This window comes from Ranitomeya imitator, chromosome 3 (genome assembly GCF_032444005.1).
Source record: "Ranitomeya imitator isolate aRanImi1 chromosome 3, aRanImi1.pri, whole genome shotgun sequence".
NCBI lineage: Eukaryota > Metazoa > Chordata > Amphibia > Anura > Dendrobatidae > Ranitomeya > Ranitomeya imitator.
This window is the reverse complement of record NC_091284.1, coordinates 488112438-488132933: the sequence shown is the minus strand read 5'-3', so window position 1 is coordinate 488132933 and position 20496 is coordinate 488112438. Positions and strand designations below refer to the sequence as shown.

Below are 20496 nucleotides of genomic sequence, written 5' to 3'. Positions count from 1 at the left end.
ACATTCCCCACTGCCTGCACACATTCCCCTTCTGCCTGCACACATTCCCCGCTGCCTGCACACATTCCCCACTGCCTGCACACATTCCCCTGCTGCCTGCACACATTCCCCTGCTGCCTGCACACATTCCCCTGCTGCCTGCACACATTCCCCTGCTGCCTGCACACATTCCCCTTCTGCCTGCACACATTCCCCTTCTGCCTGCACACATTCCCCTGCTGCCTGCACACATTCCCCTTCTGCCTGCACACATTCCCCTTCTGCCTGCACACATTCCCCTGCTGCCTGCACACATTCCCCACTGCCTGCACACATTCCCCTGCTGCCTGCACACATTCCCCTGCTGCCTGCACACATTCCCCTTCTGCCTGTCCACATTCCCCTTCTGCCTGCACACATTCCCCTTCTGCCTGCACACATTCCCCTGCTGCCTGCACACATTCCCCACTGCCTGCACACATTCCCCTTCTGCCTGCAAACATTCCCCTGCTTCCTTGCACTGGGTGCTCTGCGGGGAGGCTGGGGCAGGAAGGGGAGGGTCTGGCTCAGACTGGGGGTGGTTAGGACCAGTCGCTGCCAGACTGGAAAGCTCTAGTTGGTGAGTGAGCTGCTCCTCAAGAATCATGAGAGAGCTGCTCCCATGACTGTGTGTGTACCTGGGACACCATCCAGAATGCAGACAAAGAGTATATTGAAAATGGTTAGCATTCTGCAGCCTAGGTACACACACAAATTATCGTTAAAGCCAGGAAAACCCCTTTGAGCACAAACATCCACTCATCAGCTTTGCCACAAGTACATTTAATATTACAATTATCTAGTATGTGCTTTGTCTTCAAGAACATACAGTAGCTATGGTATCTGAGGCCAATGTAAAGAACATTATACAAGATACAATACTGTTTTGCTTCCTGGCTATTCAGATTATAAAGCAAGCAAAAGGTTATGTCAACGTACTTGAAGTGATTTGTCTCAAGTTCATCTATACAGTTGTGCTCAAAAGTTTACATACCCCGGCAGAATTTTTGCTTTCTTGGCTTTTTTCAGAGAATATGAATGATAACACCAAAACCTTTTCTCCATTCATAGTTAGTGGTTGGGTGAAGCCATTTATTGTCAAACTACTGTATTTTCTCTTTTTAAATCATAATGACAACCCAAAACATCCAAATGACGCTGATCAAAAGTTCACATACCCTGGTGATTTTGGCCTGATAACATGCACAGAAGTTGACACAAATGGGTTTGCATGGCTACTAAAGGTAACATCCTCACCTGTGACCTGTTTGCTTGTAATCAGTGTGTGTGCATAAAAGCTGAGTGAGTTTCTGGGATCCAGACAGACTCTTGCATCTTTCATCTAGCCATTGACATTTCTGGATTGTGAGTCATGGGGAAAGCAAAAGAATTGTCAACGAATCTTTAGGAAAAGGTAGTTGAACTGTATAAAACAGGAAAGGGATACAAAAAGATATCCAAAGAATTGATAATGTCAGTCAGCAGCGTTCAAACTGTCATTAACAAATGGAAAATCAGGGGCTCTGTAAAACCAAAACCACGGTCAGGTAGAGCAACAAAAATGTCATTCACAACTACCAGGAAAATTGTTCAGGATGCAAAGAAAAACCCACAAATAACATCAGCTGAAATACAGGACTCTCTGAAAACTAGTGGTGTGGCTGTTTCAAGATGCACAATAAGGATGCCTATTGTGACTTTTTTTCATAAATGACTTTTTTTCATCAGTATTTACACAAGAAAATCACATAGCAGACAATATGATCAGTGATAACAAAAATTCCCCATTAAATGTCACCTACTTAACCCAGCAGGAAGTACGGCGGCGTCTAAAAATCACTAAAATTGACAAATCTCCGGGCCCAGATGGGATACACCCCCGAGTACTGCAGGAATTAAATACAGTCATTGATAGACCATTATTTTTAATCTTTTAAGACTCCATAATAACAGGGTCTTTACCACAGGACTGGCGTATAGCAAATGTGGTGCCAATATTCAAAAAGGGGACAAAAACTGAACTCGGAAATTATAGGCCAGTAAGCTTAACCTCTACTGTGGGTAAAATCCTGGAGGGCATTGTAAGGGATGCTATACTGGAGTATCTGAAGAGGAATAACCTCATGACCCAATATCAACATGGGTTTACTAGGGACCGTTCCTGTCAGACTAATCTGATCAATTTCTATGAAGAGGTAAGTTCTGGACTGGACCAAGTGAACCCAGTGGACGTAATGTATATGGACTTTTCAAAAGCTTTTGATACGGTGCCACACAAAAGGTTGATACATAAAATGAGAATAATGGGGATAGGGGAAAATATGTGTAAGTGGGTTAAGAGCTGGCTCAGGGATAGGAAACAAAGGGTGGTTATTAATGGAGCACACTCAGACTGGGTAGCGGTTAGCAGTGGGGTACCACAGGGGTCAGTATTGGGCCCTCTTCTTTTTAACATTTATTAATGACCTTGTAGGGGGCATGCAGAGTAGAATTTCAATATTTGCAGATGATGCTAAACTCTGCAGGGTAATCAATACAGAGGAGGACAATTTTATATTACAGGATGATTTATGTAAACTAGAAGCTTGGGCTTATAAATGGCAATTGAGCTTTAATGGGGATAAATGTAAGGTCATGCACTTGGGTAGAAGTAATAAGATGTATAACTATGTGCTTAATTCTAAAACGCTGGGCAAAACCGTCAATGAAAAAGACCTGGGCGTATGGGTGGATGACAAACTCACATTTAGTGGCCAGTGTCAGGCAGCTGCTACAAAGGCAAATAAAATAATGGGATGCATTCAAAGAGGCACAGATGCTCATGAGGAGAACATAATTTTACCTCTATACAAGTCACTAGTTCGACCACACTTAGAATACTGTGCACAGTTCTGGTCTCCGGTGTATAAGAAAGACATAGCTGAACTGGAGCGGGTGCAGAGAAGAGCGACCAAGGTTATTAGAGGACTGGGGGTCTGCAATACCAAGATAGGTTATTACACTTGGGGCTATTTAGTTTGGCTAAGGGGTGATCTTATTTTAATGTATAAATATAGGAGGGGACAGTACAAAGACCTTTCTGATCATCTTTTTAATCATAGACCTGAGACAGGGACAAGGGGGCATCCTCTATGTCTAGAGGAAAGAAGGTTTAAGCATAATAACACGCGGATTCTTTACTGTAAGAGCAGCGAGACTATGGAACTCTCTGCCGTGTGATGTTGTAATGAGTGATTCATTACTAAGATTTAAGAGGGGACTGGATACCTTTCTTGAAAAGTATAATGTTACAGGTTATATATACTAGATTCCTTGATAGGGCATTGATCCAGGGAACTAGTCTGATTGCCGTATGTGGAGTCGGGAAGGATTGTTTTTCCCCAATGTGGAGCTTACTCTTTACCACATGGGTTTTTTTTGCCTTCCTCTGGATCAACATGTTAGGGCATGTTAGGTTAGGCTATGGGTTGAACTAGATGGACTTAAAGTCTTCCTTCAACCTTAATAATAACTATGTTACTATGTTACTATGATGCACTTGAAGAAAAATGGGCTGCATGGTCAAGTCACCAGAAGATAGACATTACTGCGCAAAAGCCACAAATTATCTCACCTACAATACGCAAGACAGCACAGAGACAAGCCTCAACACTTCTGGAACGAGGTAATTTGAAGTGATGAGACCAAAATTTAACTTTTTGTCCACAACCATAAACGTTACATTTGGAGAGAGGTCAACAAGGCCTGTGATGAAAGGAACACCATTCCTACTGTAAAACATGGTGGTGGATCACTGATGTTTTGGGGATGTGTGAGCTACAAAGGCACAGGAAACTTGTTGAAAGTTGATGGTAAGATGAATGCATCACGTTATCAGCAAATACTGGAGGCAAATTTGCACTCCTCAGCCCAGAAGCTGCGTATGGGACGTATGTGGACGTTCCAACATGACAATGATCCAAAACACAAGGCCTAGTCGACCTGTCATTGGCTACAGCAGAACAAAGTGAAGGTTCTGGAGTGGCCATCTCAGTCTCCTGACCTCGATATCATTGAGCCACTCTGGAGAGATCTCAGGCACGCAGTTCATGCTAGACAGCCAAGGAATTTACAGGAACTGGAGGCTTTTTACCAAGAACAGTGGGCAGCTTTACCATCTGAGAAAATAAAGAACCTCGTCCACAACTGCCGCAAAAGACTTCAAGCTGTCATTGATATTAGAGGAGGCAATAGACGGTATTAAGAAATGGGGTATGTAAATTTTTGATCAGGGTCATTTAGATGTTTTGGGTTGTTATTATGATTTAAAAAGAGAAAACGCAGTAATTTGACAATTAATAGCTTCACCCAACCACTAACCATGAGTGGAGAAAAAGTTTTGGTGTTATCATTCATAGTCTCTGAAAAAAGGCCAAGAAAGCAGTAATTCTGCTGGGGTATGAAAACTTTTGAGCACAACTGTAGGTAAAATTGCAAAGTAAAACAAAGTCCAGCTCACCATGATCGGCATCCTTATGAACTCGGAGCACGGAACCGCTGTGTCAGGGCGTGGAGGAATCGAAAAAAAAGATGAGGAATCCAGCTCAATGAGGTAGTGATTAGTCTTGATTAAGGGTGCTTGTTCACCAGAAACGCGTTGATATCTCATTTTATTCCTTGTTGCTGCTGATGTTTTATCCTCCACTGAACATGATTTGAAGTGAATAAAGAAAGGTGTTTTTTTTTCACTACCTCGTTGAGCTGGATTCCTCATCTTTTTTTCGAAAATTGCAAAGTGCTTGTAAAAACAAGAAACTTTTAAATTTTCTTCTTATTAAAAATGTTCTCTGTTCTCAAGAATGGCAGAGGGCCAGAGTTGGTGCTTTTCTGAAGATTAATCTTAAGAAAACCCCTTTTTATATTATATTTGTGACTGAAACCCTTCCAAGTTCCCAGCGTCAAGAAACATTTTGGACTTGGGTATGTTTTAGCTGAGGTCTCATTGCCAAATATCATTTTTGTAAGGAAGGAATACATAGCCTAGAAATCAGTCAGATGTTTGCAGCCAAATCAAAGGTGCATGGAAATGTCTAGCAATTATGTAGACCCTACACTATGTATACATCTTAATATTTTCTGTTTAGCTGTTTCAGATTTATGATACTTAGACAAACAATTGATAATTATTTCAGTTTTTGCAGTCATACTCGACTTGTAGAAATATATAGGACTCGTATATCCCAGTCTAAAAGTTTTGTTCATATCAATGTTGACACAGATGCAGATGGGAAACAGTATGATGCTTACATAATATACCCAAAAAATTCCACCGGAACGAATTCATGTGAAATGGACATATTTGTACTGAAAGTGCTGCCAGAAGTTCTGGAGAAACAGTGTTCTTACCGTTTGTTCATAATTGGACGGGATGATTTACCAGGCCAAGGCAAGTATTTCCACAGCGTATGTGCCTATAATGCTCATGAACAGGTACAACAAAAACAAAAAATGTTATAAGAAACGTGAGGCTCCATATACATTGATATACGTATATATGGTAAATATATATATGTTCAATGGCACAGCAATTATTCTTAATTGTAGAATTTGTAAACTGCACATTTCTCCTATATATACACTGTGTGCAGAATTATTAGGCAAGTTGTATTTTAGAGGATTATTTTTATTATTGATCAACAACTATGTTCTTAATAATCCCAAAAGACTCATAAATATCAAAGCTTAACCCCTTAAGCCCGAGGGTGGTTTGCACGTTAATGACCGGGCCAATTTTTACAATTCTGACCACTGCCCCTTTATGAGGTTATTACTCTGAAACGCTTCAACGGATCCCGGTGATTCTGACATTGTTTTCTCAAGACATATTGTACTTCATGATAGTGGTAAAAAAATTTGATATTACCTGCTTTCATTTGTGAAAAAAACAGAAATTTAGCGAAAATTTTGAAGTCATTTTGAGGGGTCTATATGATAGAAAATAACCAAGTGTGACACCATTCTGAAAACTGCACCCCTCAAGGTGCTTAAAACCACATTCAAGAAGTTTATTAACCCTTCTGGTGCTTCACAGGAATTTTGGAATGTTTAAAAAAAATGAACATTTAATTTTTTTCACAAAAAATTGACTTCAGCTCCAATTTGTTTTACAGTATTTTACCAAGGGTAACAGGAGAAAATGGACCCCAAAAGTTGTTGTACAATTTGTCCTGAGTACCCCATATGTGGGGGTAAACCACTGTTTGGGCGCATGGCAGAGCTCGGAAGGGAAGGAGTGCCATTTGACTTTTCAATGCAAAATTGGCTGGAATTGAGATGGGATGCCATGTTGCGTTTGGAGAGCCACTAATGTGCCTAAACATTGAAACCCCCCACAAGTGACACCATTTTAGAAAGTAGACCACCTAAGGAACTTATCTAGATGTGTGGTGAGCACTTTGACCCACCAAGTGCTTCACAGAGGTTTATAATGTAGAGCCGTAAAAATAAAAAATATTTTTTCACAAAAATGAAATTTTGGCCCCCAATTTTTTATTTTTCCAAGGTTACCATAAGAAATTGTACCCCCAATGTTGTTGTGCAATTTGTCCTGAGTACGCTGATACCTCATATGTGGGGGTAAACCACTGTTTGGATGCATGGCAGAGCTCAGAAGGGAAGGAGCACCGTTTGACTTTTCAATGCAAAATTGGCTGGAATTGAGATGGGACGCCATGTTGCGTTGGGGAGCCCCTGATGTGCCTAAACATTGAAACACCCAAAAGTGACACTATTTTGGAAAGTAGACCCCCTAAAGAACTTATCTAGATGTGTGGTGAGCACTTTGACCCACCAAGTGCTTCACAGAAATTCATAATGTAGAGCCGTAAAAATAAAATATAATATTTTTTCACAAAAATGAAATTTTGGCCCCCAATTTTTTATTTTCCCAAGGTTACCAGAAGAAATTGTACACCCAATGTTGTTGTGCAATTTGTCCTGAGTACGCTGATACCTCATATGTGGGGGTAAACCACTGTTTGGGTGCATGGCAGAGCTCGGAAGGGAAGGAGCGCCGTTTGACTTTTCAATGCAAAATTGGCTGGAATTAAAATGGGACGCCATGTTGCATTTGGAGAGCCCCTGATGTGCCTAAACATTGAAACCCCCCACAAGTGACACCATTTTGGAAAGTAGACCACCTAAGGATCTTATCTAGATCTGTTGTGAGAGCTTTGAACCCCCAAGTGTTTCACTACAGTTTATGACGCAGTGTCGGGAAAATAAAAATTCTTTTTTTTTCCACAAAATTAATTTTTTAGCCCCCAGTTTTGTATTTTCCCAAGGGTAACAGGAGAAATTGGACCCCAAAAGTTGTTGTCCAATTAGTCCTGAGTACGTTGATAACCCATATGTGGGGGGAACCACCATTTGGGCACAAGGCAGAGCTCAGAAAGGAAGGAGCGCCATTTGGAATGCAGACTTAGATGGAATGGTCTGCAGGCGTCACATTGCGTTTGCAGAGCCCCTAATGTACCTAAACAGTAGAAACCCCCACAAGTGACCCCATATTGGAAACTAGACCCCCCAAAGAACTTACCTAGATGTGTTGTGAGAACTTTGAACCCCCAAGTGTTTCACTACAGTTAATAACGCAGAGCCGTGAAAATAAAAAATCATTTTTTTTCCACAAACATTATCTTTAACACCCAGTTTTGTATTTTCCCAAGGGTAACAGGAGAAATTGGTCCCCAAAAGTTGTTGTCCAATTTGTCCTGAGTACGTTGATACCCCATATGTGGGGGGAACCACCATTTGGGTGCATGGCAGAGCTCGGAAGGGAAGGAGTGCCATTTGGAATGCAAACTTAGATGGATTGGTCTGCAGGCGTCACATTGCATTTGCAGAACCCCTGATTTACCTAAACAGTAGAAACTCCCCACAAGTTACCCCATGTTAGAAACTAGACCCCCCAAGGAACTTATCTAGATGTGTTGTTAGAACTTTGAACCCCCAAGTGTTTCAATACAGTTAATAACGGAGATCTGTGAAAATAAAAAATCATTTTTTTTTTACACAAAAATTATCTTTAACACCCAGTTTTGTATTTTCCCAAGGGTAACAGGAGATATTGGTCCTGAAAAGTTGTTGGACAATTTGTCCTGAGTACGCTGACACCCCATATGTGGGGGGGAACCACCGTTTGGGCGCATGGCAGAGCTCGGAAGGGAAGGAGCGCCATTTGGAATGCAGACTTAGATGGATTAGTCTGCAGGTGTCACGTTGCATTTGCAGAGCCCCTGATGTACCTAAACATTAGAAACCCCCCACAAGTGACCCCATATTGGAACCTAGACCCCCCAAGGAACTTATCTAGATGTGTTGTGAGAACTTTGAACCCCCAAGTATTTCACTACAGTTTATAACGCAGAGCCGTGAAATAAAAATAAAAAATCATTTTTTTCCTCCAAAAATGTTTTTTCAGTGCCCCAAATTTTTATTTTCCCAAGGGTAACAAGAGAAATTGGATCCCAGAAGTTGTTGTCCAATTTGTCCTGAGTACGCTGATACCCCATATGTTGGGGTAAACCCCTGTTTGGGCACATGGGAGAGCTCAGAATGGAAGGAGCACTGTTTTACTTTTTCAACGCAGAATTGGCTGGAATTGAGATCGGACGCCATGTCGCGTTTGGAGAGCCCTGATGTGCCAAAAAAAGTGGAAACCCCCAATTCTAACTGAAACCCTAACCCAAACACTCCCCTAACCCTAATCCCAACCACACCCCTAACCCCAACTCCAACACACCCCTTACCCTAATCCCAACCATAACCCTAACCACACCCCTAACCCTGACACACCCCTAACCCTAATCCCAACCCTAATTGTAATCCAAATCCTAACCTTAGGCCTAACCCTAGCCCTAACCATAACCCTAGCCCTAACCCTAGCCCTAACCATTACCCTAGCCCTAACCCTAATGGGAAAATGGAAATAAATACATTTTTAAATTTTTTTATTTTTCCCTAACTAAGGGGGTGATGAAGGGGGGTTTGATTTACTTTTATAGCGGGTTTTTTAGCGGATGTTTATGACTGGTAACTGTCACACACTAAAATACGCTTTTTATTGCAAAAAATATTTTTTTGCGTTACCACATTTTAAGAGCTATAATTTTTCCATATTTTGGTCCACAGAGTCATGTGTGGTCTTGTTTTTTGCGGGACGAGATGACGTTTTTATTGGTAACATTTTCGGGCACGTGACTTTTTTTTATTGCTTTTTATTCCGATTTTTGTGAGGCAGTATGACCAAAAAACAGCTATTCATGAATTTCTTTGGGGGGGGGCGTTTATACCGTTCCGCGTTTGGTAAAATGGATAAAGCAGTTTTATTCTTCGGGTCAGTACGATAACAGCGATACCTCATTTATATCTTTTTTTTTATGTTTTGGCGCTTTTATATGATAAAAACTATTTTATAGAAAAAATAATTATTTTTGCATCGCTTTATTCTGAGGACTTTAATTTTTTAATTTTTTTGGTGATGACGCTGTATGACGGCTCGTTTTTTGTGGGACAAGATGTCGTTTTCAGCAGTACCATGGTTATTTATATCCGTCTTTTTGATCGTGCGCTATTCCAATTTTTTTTTCTACAGTATGATAATAAAGCGTTGTTTTTTGCCTCGTTTTTTTTTTTACAGTGTTCACTGAAGGGGTTAACTAGTGGGAGAGTTTTATAGGGTGGGTGTTGTGAATTCTGTTGTCGAGCTCCCTCCTGTGGTCGTGAATGGTACTTCTGTGAGTTCTGTCCGTGGGCTCCCTCTGGTGGCTGTGAGTGGAGCTGCTGCTTCTGAGGTTCCTTACACAGGTGACGTGGTTTATCCTTTGGTTGGCTGCTCTATTTAACTCCACTTAGATCGTTACTCCATGCCAGCTGTCAATGTTTCTGCATTGCTTCAGTTCGCTCTTGGATCTTTCTGGTGACCTGTCTACTCCAGCAGAAGCTAAGTTCCTGATAGTATCTAATTCGTTCATTGTTTTCTTGTCCAGCTGGATATCATGATTTTGTCTTGCTAGCTGGAAGCTCTGGGATGCAGAGTGGCATCTCCGCACCGTTAGTCGGTGCGGAGGTCTTTTTTGCACACTCTGCGTGGTCTTTTGTAGTTTTTTGTGCTGATCGCAAAGCTACCTTTCCTATCCTCTGTCTATTTAGTAAGTCTGGCCCCCCTTTGCTGAAACCTGTTTCATTTCTGTGTTTGTGACTTTCATCTTTACTCACAGTCAATATATGTGGGGGGCTGCCTTTTCCTTTGGGGAATTTCTCTGAGGCAAGGTAGGCTTTATTTTCTATCTCTAGGGCTAGCTAGCTCTTAGCCTGTGACGAGGCACCTAGGGAGCATCAGTAGCGCTCCACGGCTATTTCTAGTGTGTGTGATAGGATTAGGGATTGCGGTCAGCAGAGCTCCCACATCCCAGAGCTTGTCCTGTGTGAGTTTTAACTATCAGGTCATTCCTGGTGCTCCTAACCACCAGGTCATAACAGTACAGCTGCATGTAAAGAAGCTGCGGAGACACCATCACGTGTTTCTCGACGCAAGCAGTGAATAGCCAGGCCTTTCCCCGGGAAGGAACAACCACGGGAAGGGCAGCATCCTATGAAGTAAAGCCACCTATGCCAAGCATGGTATCCATCCACAGACAGCTGTTTCGGGGTTTTTGCCCCTCATCAGTGTGGAGTAGGAATCTGGCTATTAGGAGCAGTGCCTAGTAAAAAGGCTATAAAGGTACAGATGATTGGCCTCAGGGAGACCAAAGCAGCTTTCCTTCATAGGATGCTGCCCTTCCCGTGGTTGTTCCTTCCTGGGGAAAGGCCTGGCTATTCACTGCTTGCGTCGAGAAACACGTGATGGTGTCTCCGCAGCTTCTTTACATGCATCTGCATATTTCCCATAAGGGATGGGGGCAGTGTTCTGGAATCACTGCGTTGAGAAACACGTGATGGTGTCTCCGCGGTGTTGGATGTTTTGGTCTCCCCGAGGCCAATCATCTGTGCCTTTATAGCCTTTTTACTAGGCACTGCTCCTAATAGCCAGATTCCTACTCCACACTGATGAGGGGCAAAAACCCCGAAACAGCTGTCTGTGGATGGATACCATGCTTGGCATAGGTGGCTTTCCTTCATAGGATGCTGCCCTTCCCGTGGTCGTTCCTTCCCGGGGAAAGGCCTGGCTATTCACTGCTTGTGTCGAGAAACACGTGATGGTGTCTCCGCAGCTTCTTTACATGCATCTGCATATTTCCCATAAGGGATGGGGGCAGTGTTCTGGAATCACTGCGTTGAGAAACACGTGATGGTGTCTCCGCGGTGTTGGATGTTTTGGTCTCCCCCTCCCCGAGGCCAATCATCTGTGCCTTTATAACAGTACAGCTGGCCCAAAGTATTAATGCATCTCAATAGAGGGATAAGAGAAGTTCTGAGACCTTTTTTTTTTCTTTGCACTGTGTTTTGTCTTTCTTTTCCCCTAAACCTTTGGGTGGTTCAGGACACAGGTGTAGATATGGACATTCAAGGTCTGTCCTCTTGTGTGGATCATCTCACTGCAAGCGTACAAAACATTCAAGATTTTGTGTTCAGAATCCGATGTTAGAGCCTAGAATTCCTACTCCTGATTTATTTTCTGGGAATAGATCTAAGTTTCTGAATTTCAAAAATAATTGTAAACTGTTTCTAGTTTTGAAACCCCGCTCCTCTGGTGACCCCGCTCAACAAGTAAAAATCATTATTTCTTTGTTGCGTGGTGACCCTCAAGACTGGGCATTTTCCCTTGCGCCAGGAGATCCTGCATTGCGTGATGTTGATGCGTTTTTTCTGGCGCTTGGATTGCTTTATGATGAACCAAATTCCGTGGATCAGGCAGAGAAAATCTTGCTGGCATTGTGTCAGGGTCAGGATGAAGCGGAGGTGTACTGTCAGAAGTTTAGAAAGTGGTCTGTGCTTACTCAGTGGAATGAATGTGCCCTGGCGGCAATTTTCAGAAAGGGTCTTTCTGAAGCCCTTAAGGATGTCATGGTGGGATTTCCCACGCCTGCTGGTCTGAATGAGTCCATGTCCTTGGCCATTCAGATCGATCGGCGCTTGCGTGAGCGCAAAGCTGTGCACCATTTGGCGGTGTTCTCTGAGAATAGGCCTGAGCCTATGCAGTGTGATAGGACTTTGACCAGAGCTGAACGGCAAGAACACAGACGTCGGAATGGGCTGTGTGTTTACTGTGGTGAATCCACTCATGCTATCTCCGATTGTCCTAAGCGCACTAAGCGGTTCGCTAGGTCTGCCACCATTGGTACGGTACAGTCTAAATTTCTTTTGTCCGTTACTCTGATTTGCTCTCTGTCGTCCTATTCTGTTATGGCATTTGTGGATTCAGGCACTGCCCTGAATTTGATGGACTTGGAGTTTGCCAGGCGCTTTGGTTTTTCCTTGGAGCCCTTGCAGTATCCTATTCCATTGAGAGGAATTGATGCTACACCTTTGGCCAAGAATAAACCTCAATACTGGACGCAATTGACCATGTGCATGGCTCTTGCACATCAGGAGGATATTCGCTTTTTGGTGTTGCATAATCTGCATGATGTGGTCGTTTTGGGGTTGCCATGGCTACAGGTCCATAATCCAGTATTGGATTGGAAATCTATGTCTGTTTCCGGCTGGGGTTGTCAAGGGGTACATGGTGATGTTCCATTGTTGTCAATTTCGCCTTCCACTCCTTCTGAAGTCCCTGAGTTTTTATCAGATTACCGGGATGTATTTGAGGAGCCCAAATCCGGTGCCCTACCTCCTCATAGGTATTGCGATTGTGCTATTAATTTGATTCCCGGTAGTAAGTTTCCTGAGGGCCGACTGTTTAATTTATCTGTGCCAGAGCACGCTGCTATGCGGAGTTATATAAAGGAATCCTTGGAGAAGGGTCATATTCGCCCGTCGTCGTCACCATTGGGAGCAGGGTTCTTTTTTGTGGCCAAGAAGGATGGCTCTTTAAGACCTTGTATTGATTACCGCCTTCTTAATAGGATCACAGTCAAATTTCAGTATCCTTTGCCGCTGATGTCTGATTTGTTTGCTCGGATTAAGGGGGCTAGTTGGTTCACCAAGATAGATCTTCGAGGGGCGTATAATCTTGTGCGAATTAAACAGGGCGATGAATGGAAAACAGCATTTAATACGCCCAATGGTCATTTTGAGTACCTGGTTATGCCATTCGGGCTTTCTAATGCTCCATCTGTGTTTCAGTCCTTTGTGCATGACATCTTCCGAGAGTACCTGGATAGATTCATGATTGTATATTTGGATGACATTTTGGTCTTTTCGGATGATTGGGAGTCTCATGTGAAGCAGGTCAGAATGGTGTTCCAGGTCCTTCGTGCGAATTCCTTGTTTGTGAAGGGGTCTAAGTGTCTCTTTGGAATTCAGAAGGTTTCATTTTTGGGTTTCATTTTTTCCCCTTCTACTATCGAGATGGACCCTGTTAAAGTTCAAGCCATTTATGATTGGACTCAGCCGACATCTGTGAAGAGCCTACAGAAGTTCCTGGGCTTTGCTAATTTTTACCGTCGCTTCATCGCTAATTTGTCTAGTATTGCTAAACCGTTGACTGATTTGACCAAGAAAGGTGCTGATGTGGTCAATTGGTCCTCTGCGGCTGTAGAGGCTTTTCAGGAGTTGAAGCGTCATTTTTCTTCTACCCCTGTGCTGTGCCAGCCAGATGTTTCGCTCCCGTTTCAGGTCGAGGTTGATGCTTCTGAGATTGGAGCAGGTGCTGTTTTGTCGCAAAGAAGTTCTGATGGCTCGGTGATTAAACCATGTGCCTTCTTTTCTAGAAAATTCTCGCCTGCTGAGCGCAATTATGATGTTGGCAATCGAGAGTTGTTGGCCATGAAGTGGGCATTCGAGGAGTGGCGACATTGGCTTGAAGGAGCTAAACATCGCGTGGTGGTCTTGACGGATCACAAGAATTTGACTTATCTCGAGTCTGCCAAACGGTTGAATCCTAGACAGGCTCGATGGTCGCTCTTTTTCTCCCGTTTTGATTTTGTGGTTTCATACCTTAAGGGATCTAAGAATGTGAAGGCTGATGCCCTGTCAAGGAGTTTTGTGCCTGACTCTCCGGGTGTTCCGGAGCCGGCGGGTATTCTTAAAGAGGGGGTAATTTTGTCTGCCATCTCCCCTGATTTGCGGCGCGTGCTGTAGAAGTTTCAGGCTGATAGACCTGACTGTTGTCCAACGGAGAAACTGTTTGTCCCTGATAGATGGACTAGTAGTGTTATCTCTGAGGTTCATTGTTCGGTGTTGGCTGGTCATCCTGGAATCTTTGGTACCAGAGATTTGGTGGCTAGATCCTTTTGGTGGCCTTCTTTGTCACGGCATGTGCGTTCTTTTGTGCAGTCCTGTGGGACTTGTGCTCGGGCTAAGCCCTGCTGTTCTCGTGCCAGTGGGTTGCTTTTGCCCTTGCCGGTCCCGAACAGGCCCTGGACGCACATTTCCATGGATTTTATTTCTGATCTCCCTGTTTCTCAAAGGATGTCGGTCATTTGGGTGGTTTGTGATCGCTTCTCTAAAATGGTCCATTTGGTACCCTTGTCTAAATTGCCTTCCTCCTCTGATTTGGTGCCATTGTTTTTCCAGCATGTGGTTCGTTTGCATGGCATTCCGGAGAACATCGTCTCGGACAGAGGTTCCCAGTTTGTTTCAAGGTTTTGGCGGTCCTTTTGTGCTAAGACGGGCATTGATTTGTCTTTTTCTTCGGCTTTCCATCCTCAGACTAATGGCCAAACCGAACGAACTAATCAGACTTTGGAAACATATCTGAGATGCTTTGTTTCTGCTGATCAGGATGATTGGGTGTCCTTCTTGCCTTTGGCTGAGTTCGCCCTTAATAATCGGGCCAGCTCGGCTACTTTGGTTTCTCCTTTTTTCTGCAATTCTGGTTTCCATCCTCGTTTCTCTTCAGGGCAGGTTGAGCCTTCGGACTGTCCTGGTGTGGATACTGTGGTGGACAGGTTGCTGCAGATTTGGACTCATGTGGTGGACAATTTGACATTGTCCCAGGAGAAGGCTCAACGTTTCGCTAACCGCCGGCGCTGTGTTGGTCCCCGACTTCGGGTTGGGGATTTGGTTTGGTTGTCATCTCGTCATGTTCCTATGAAGGTTTCCTCTCCTAAGTTTAAGCCTCGTTTCATTGGGCCATATAAGATTTCTGAAATTCTTAATCCTGTGTCATTTCGTTTGGACCTTCCAGCTTCTTTTGCCATCCATAATTTGTTCCATAGGTCGTTGTTGCGGAGATACGTGGCGCCTATGGTTCCCTCTGTTGATCCTCCTGCCCCGGTGTTGGTCGAGGGGAAGTTGGAGTATGTGGTGGAGAAGATTTTGGATTCTCGTGTTTCAAGACGGAAACTCCAGTAGCTGGTCAAGTGGAATAGTTATGGTCAGGAGGATAATTCCTGGGTTTTTGCCTCTGATGTTCATGCTGCCGATCTAGTTCGTGCCTTTCATTTGGCTCATCCTGATCGGCCTGGGGGCTCTGGTGAGGGTTCGGTGACCCCTCCTCAAGGGGGGGTACTGTTGTGAATTCTGTTGTCGAGCTCCCTCCTGTGGTCGTGAATGGTACTTCTGTGAGTTCTGTCCGTGGGCTCCCTCTGGTGGCTGTGAGTGGAGCTGCTGCTTCTGAGGTTCCTTACACAGGTGACGTGGTTTATCCTTTGGTTGGCTGCTCTATTTAACTCCACTTAGATCGTTACTCCATGCCAGCTGTCAATGTTTCTGCATTGCTTCAGTTCGCTCTTGGATCTTTCTGGTGACCTGTCTACTCCAGCAGAAGCTAAGTTCCTGATAGTATCTAATTCGTTCATTGTTTTCTTGTCCAGCTGGATATCATGATTTTGTCTTGCTAGCTGGAAGCTCTGGGATGCAGAGTGGGATCTCCGCACCGTTAGTCGGTGCGGAGGTCTTTTTTGCACACTTTGCGTGGTCTTTTGTAGTTTTTTGTGCTGATCGCAAAACTACCTTTCCTATCCTCTGTCTATTTAGTAAGTCTGGCCTCCCTTTGCTGAAACCTGTTTCATTTCTGCGTTTGTGACTTTCATCTTTACTCACAGTCAATATATGTGGGGGGCTGCCTTTAGAGGAGCGGTTAGAGCTTGGGAGTGAGGACCCGCCTCCCTCGCTAGAGACAGGAATTGTAGCTAAGTATAAAAACACTTTATTTGGGGTATACTTGAACCTAAAACTAAAAGAGCCACCTTGTTAGAATGCAGCATTACTGCTGCACAAGGTGGCTCTTTTAGTTTATAACGGCTGGAGGGGGTGACAGTGGCCCTTTAACTCATGTGGAAAGTCTCGATAAAGGGTCTATACTGTCTCTTCCACTAGGTGTCACTACAGTTCACGTCCTCTTCCACTGTGAAGAAGCTACTTGAAAGTTTCTTATTTTCACTTTTACAGTGTCAATGATTTCTACAAAGTTTGTTGATGCTACAGTGAACAAGACAATATGATATTTGGCAGTATTGGCTATAAAGATCCATACTAATCATTATGAAAGATCATGTGGAACTTTTAACATACACTGGGTAAATCTCTTCTGGATAGGAGGCCAAACTCAAATAGCAAAACTGTTTATTTAAAAAAATAAAACACAATCAATGCATCATATGTTCTTCATATAATCTTGTCATGTTAGGATAAAACCAATCAATTTATTTTTATAACCTTTGAGGTTTTGGTTTTCTGACACTGGGATACTCAAACAAAGTGTCATGAAGGCGCAGGGGCTGTGGTCACTGTCTTAATGTGCATCCCCTCCCTGAAACAAAGCATCAGTTACCTCTGTTTCAGGGGCTGATTTATTAGGTTTTCAATTCCAATGGATGTTCAGTAGATTCTTATCATTGTGCAATTCTGTCACCTGCGGAGACGGCGCTGGTCTCTGCTGTCCTGGTAATCCTCTTACAATGAGCACTGACAGTACGCTTTGTTTGTGGCTCGTTACTTATGATCTGCGCCGGCAAGAGCGTGCACTGTCATTGTGCACATTGCACAGTAACTAGAATCTATATATTACAAAATCATAATGCAATTTTGGAAGGAAAAAAAAAAGATTCAGCAGGTTATAAAAATTTGGTGTAATTTCCACCGAAATGTCTAAAACAAACTTTTAATATATTTTTACTTTTGAAAATGTAAATTTATTTTAATGTGCTTTCTGGCTCCTTACTTATAATCAGCGCCAGCAAGAGCGTGCACTGTCATTGTGCACATCGCACAGTAACTAGAATCTATATATTACGAAATCATAATGCAATTTTGATTAAAAAAAAAGGTTCCACAGGTTGTAAAAATGTGGTGTAATTTCCACCTAAATGTCTAAAACAAACTTTGAATATAATTTTTACCTTTGAAAATGTAATTCTATTTTAATGTGCTTTCAGCTATGGCAGACCTTGTCGATGAGACCATTTCACAAAGCAGAAGAGTAATTATTGTCTTGGGTAACGTGTTCTGTGAAAAGCACGGTGAGGACTTTGAACAGAAAATAGCCATGTATGACGCTCTCATTCGGAATAAAGTCAAAGTAATATTGATTGAAATGCAGAAAATAACAGACTACACAAACATGCCTGAATCTATAAAATACATCAAGCAAAAGCAAGGTGTTGTGCGATGGAAAGGAGGACTAACAGAAGCGGCTCTTTCACCTAGCTCAAGGTTCTGGAAAAATATCCGGTATCAGATGCCTTTGGCTCCACGTCATTCTGAAAAGGAACTGCACTACATTCATTCGGAAGACTGAAAATAACTGAGTGTTATAGACTTGTACCTTCCTGTGCCTTTATCAGACCTTACATGTATTCACTAGGCTGCTTACTGGGGAATTCTGGTGCAGCAGATGAGAGCACCGAAGACATCACATCCACAGATACCTGCTGGGATCCATTTGATATTGGCCGGTATCATGCCCCTATCTTTTTCTAGTGATTACTATAAGGCAGGTGTAGCATACGTCAGACGCGCATCGGACCCCGCAGATATCTGTAAAGTATCGACACCACTTACCTCCTGATGCCAAAGTGAGTCACACCGAATAACTCTTACAATAAAGCACCTGCACTCCTTGCCTCTATTTTACCTACCGATAATGTGACGGCCTCGACCATTCAATTGATTTCCCTGTTGTCACCAATTCAAGTACTACCTCCTTTTACAATCAGACTGCACTGTCACGGGATTATATTTCATTTGCTGAACTTAGGTGTGTACAGTCATCCACAAGAGACTACAGCCATTTTCATTGGGTATTAATTCTAATGTTATGTATTTTGTAGGCTTCAGTGCAGACGTGAAATATGGAAAACACGTGCAGAACTGATGTACTCAACTGTTTACTGTGTTTAGTTCATTAACATAATGGGAGACAATATTATTAAATGCATTACTAGACATTTGTGCCTAATCCTACCTCATTAATACCTTTAACGAGACAGAGATCCAGATCCCAGCTGCTGTCCTTTTGATACAATCTCAATTTTATTAACATAAGATTATCTGTAGAGGACTAGTAAACCTATCACCATGTAATCATCAATATTTCTGAACTCTTTATAACCCCCCCAACCACTGACAGCTTTCTGCCTATGTACAGTATACACAAAAAGCTGCCAACCAGTGGTAATCAGCAGCCCAGTAAATGACACATCACTAAAATCAGGATCTCAGCCCCTTTTTCATGCTGCTCTCATATAGGTAACAAAAGCCTGGTTGTAGATTTCCTATGAAGGGAGTCTGTCAGCAGGTTTTTCCAATTTAATCTGAGATTAGCATAATATAGGACAAGTGAGCCTGATTCCAAGGATGTGTCCATTACTAAGCAGTGTGCTGTATTTTCAATACAATCAGTGTTTTATCAGGAGGAGATTATCACAGCCTGACTAGGTCTCACATGCACAGCAGTCAGGCTAGTCTGTGTAACCCCGCCTCCAACAGTGATTAGCAGCTTGCTGACAATGTACTCTGTACACAAGATGCTGCCAATCAGAGGTGTGGGCTTGAATAAAAGGTATTCCATCAAAACTACACCAAGCAGTCGAATAAATGATACATCGTTGGAATCAGAATCTCTTGCCCTACATTATGCTGCTCTTGGATTACCTAGTAAAAACCTGCTGACAAAATCCCTTTAAATGCCGGTAATGAGACATACACATAAACTCAGATGGGAATGTGTATGGTATTTCAGTATAGACGAATGACGTGCAATTGGAGGAAACTGTACTAGCTAAATATGGCTAAATTCTGTCTCATTTTGTACTCCCAAAATATGGCATACATTCCTTAAACTGCACTTCTCTTGTGTTTCAGACATTTTTTGCTCCTCTCTTGTGGCCTAAAACACAACAAATTGTGTAAACTATAGGCACAAACTAAGTCAAACAATAAGTGGGGTAAAGATAGACAAAAATGTTTAGCAAGTTACATAAAATGTATTCTACAATGTGAGTGAATGTTATAAATGCAGCTTTTCTGCAGACTGGCTGGGTACGCTGTGTAAATATTAGACAAAACGAATAAATCTTCTCCAGTGTTACATTGCTGTGAACTATGTTTGCAAGTCTCCTTCTCGTCACTTTTACTTGTAAATATGATCCAAATAGTATGAAACAAGAACAATAAATACTTTTAATTACATAGAATGCTAAGGCATTAATATTTCCCTACACTGTAACTAAGAAGCATAGGACAACACCTGGCATAGTTTGGAGCAGATGTCTGATCTGTAGGTACTGGTAAAAAAGACGCCTAATACCGGGGAATTTGGAACAAAGTTGCTCGAATGGGATAACAAGAGAGTCATCTATCAGGTCTTGGAGAGATTTAATTCCTGCTGTGGACCAGCGTTGCAAGTTAATGAAGGGGATATGCATTTTCAAAGCTTTTAAGGGAATATTAGTTAAAGGGATATTTAGAAGGCTTGAAGCTAATTTCCTCCAATAATGTAATGTTGTTAATGCGGTAGGTAGAAACGGGGTGTAGTTACTAAATGTAATAGCTTCCATTTCCAACGTAAGTCTCATCGAGGTCAATTTAGAATAAAATGACTCAATCTGAAGCCACCTATGTGTCCTATCCAATAACCACCAGTCTCTAATATCCGTTAATACCGTCGCTTTATGATAAGCATGTAAGTTAGGGGCACCCATGCCCCCAAATTCATAAGGATAATATAGTAACCTACCAGCCACTCTTGGTTTTTTATATGCCCAAATGCAGTCATTAGCTTTTTTTTAAGGGATTAAGGGATTTAACCCCTTAGTGACAGAGCCAATTTGGTACTTAGTGAACAAGCCAATTTTTACAATTCTGACCACTGTCACTTTATGAGGTTATAACTCTGGAACGCTTCAACGGATCCCGCTGATTCTGAGATTGTTTTTTCGTGACATATTGTAC

General features: G+C 42.6%; 1 protein-coding gene across 5 annotated transcripts in view; it reads left to right on the top strand.

The window, feature by feature from the left end:
• Positions 1–19650, top strand: part of IL1R1 (interleukin 1 receptor type 1) — a 98904-nt gene extending 79254 nt beyond the window's left edge. For all 5 annotated transcript variants that reach the window (XM_069757591.1, XM_069757592.1, XM_069757590.1 and 2 more), the window contains 2 exons: positions 5276–5443; positions 17481–19650. In XM_069757591.1, the coding sequence (XP_069613692.1) occupies positions 5276–5443; positions 17481–17842 (530 nt within the window). In that variant the 3' untranslated portion in view covers positions 17843–19650. The remainder of the gene's footprint in view (positions 1–5275; positions 5444–17480) is intronic.
• Positions 19651–20496: the final 846 nt, after the last annotated feature.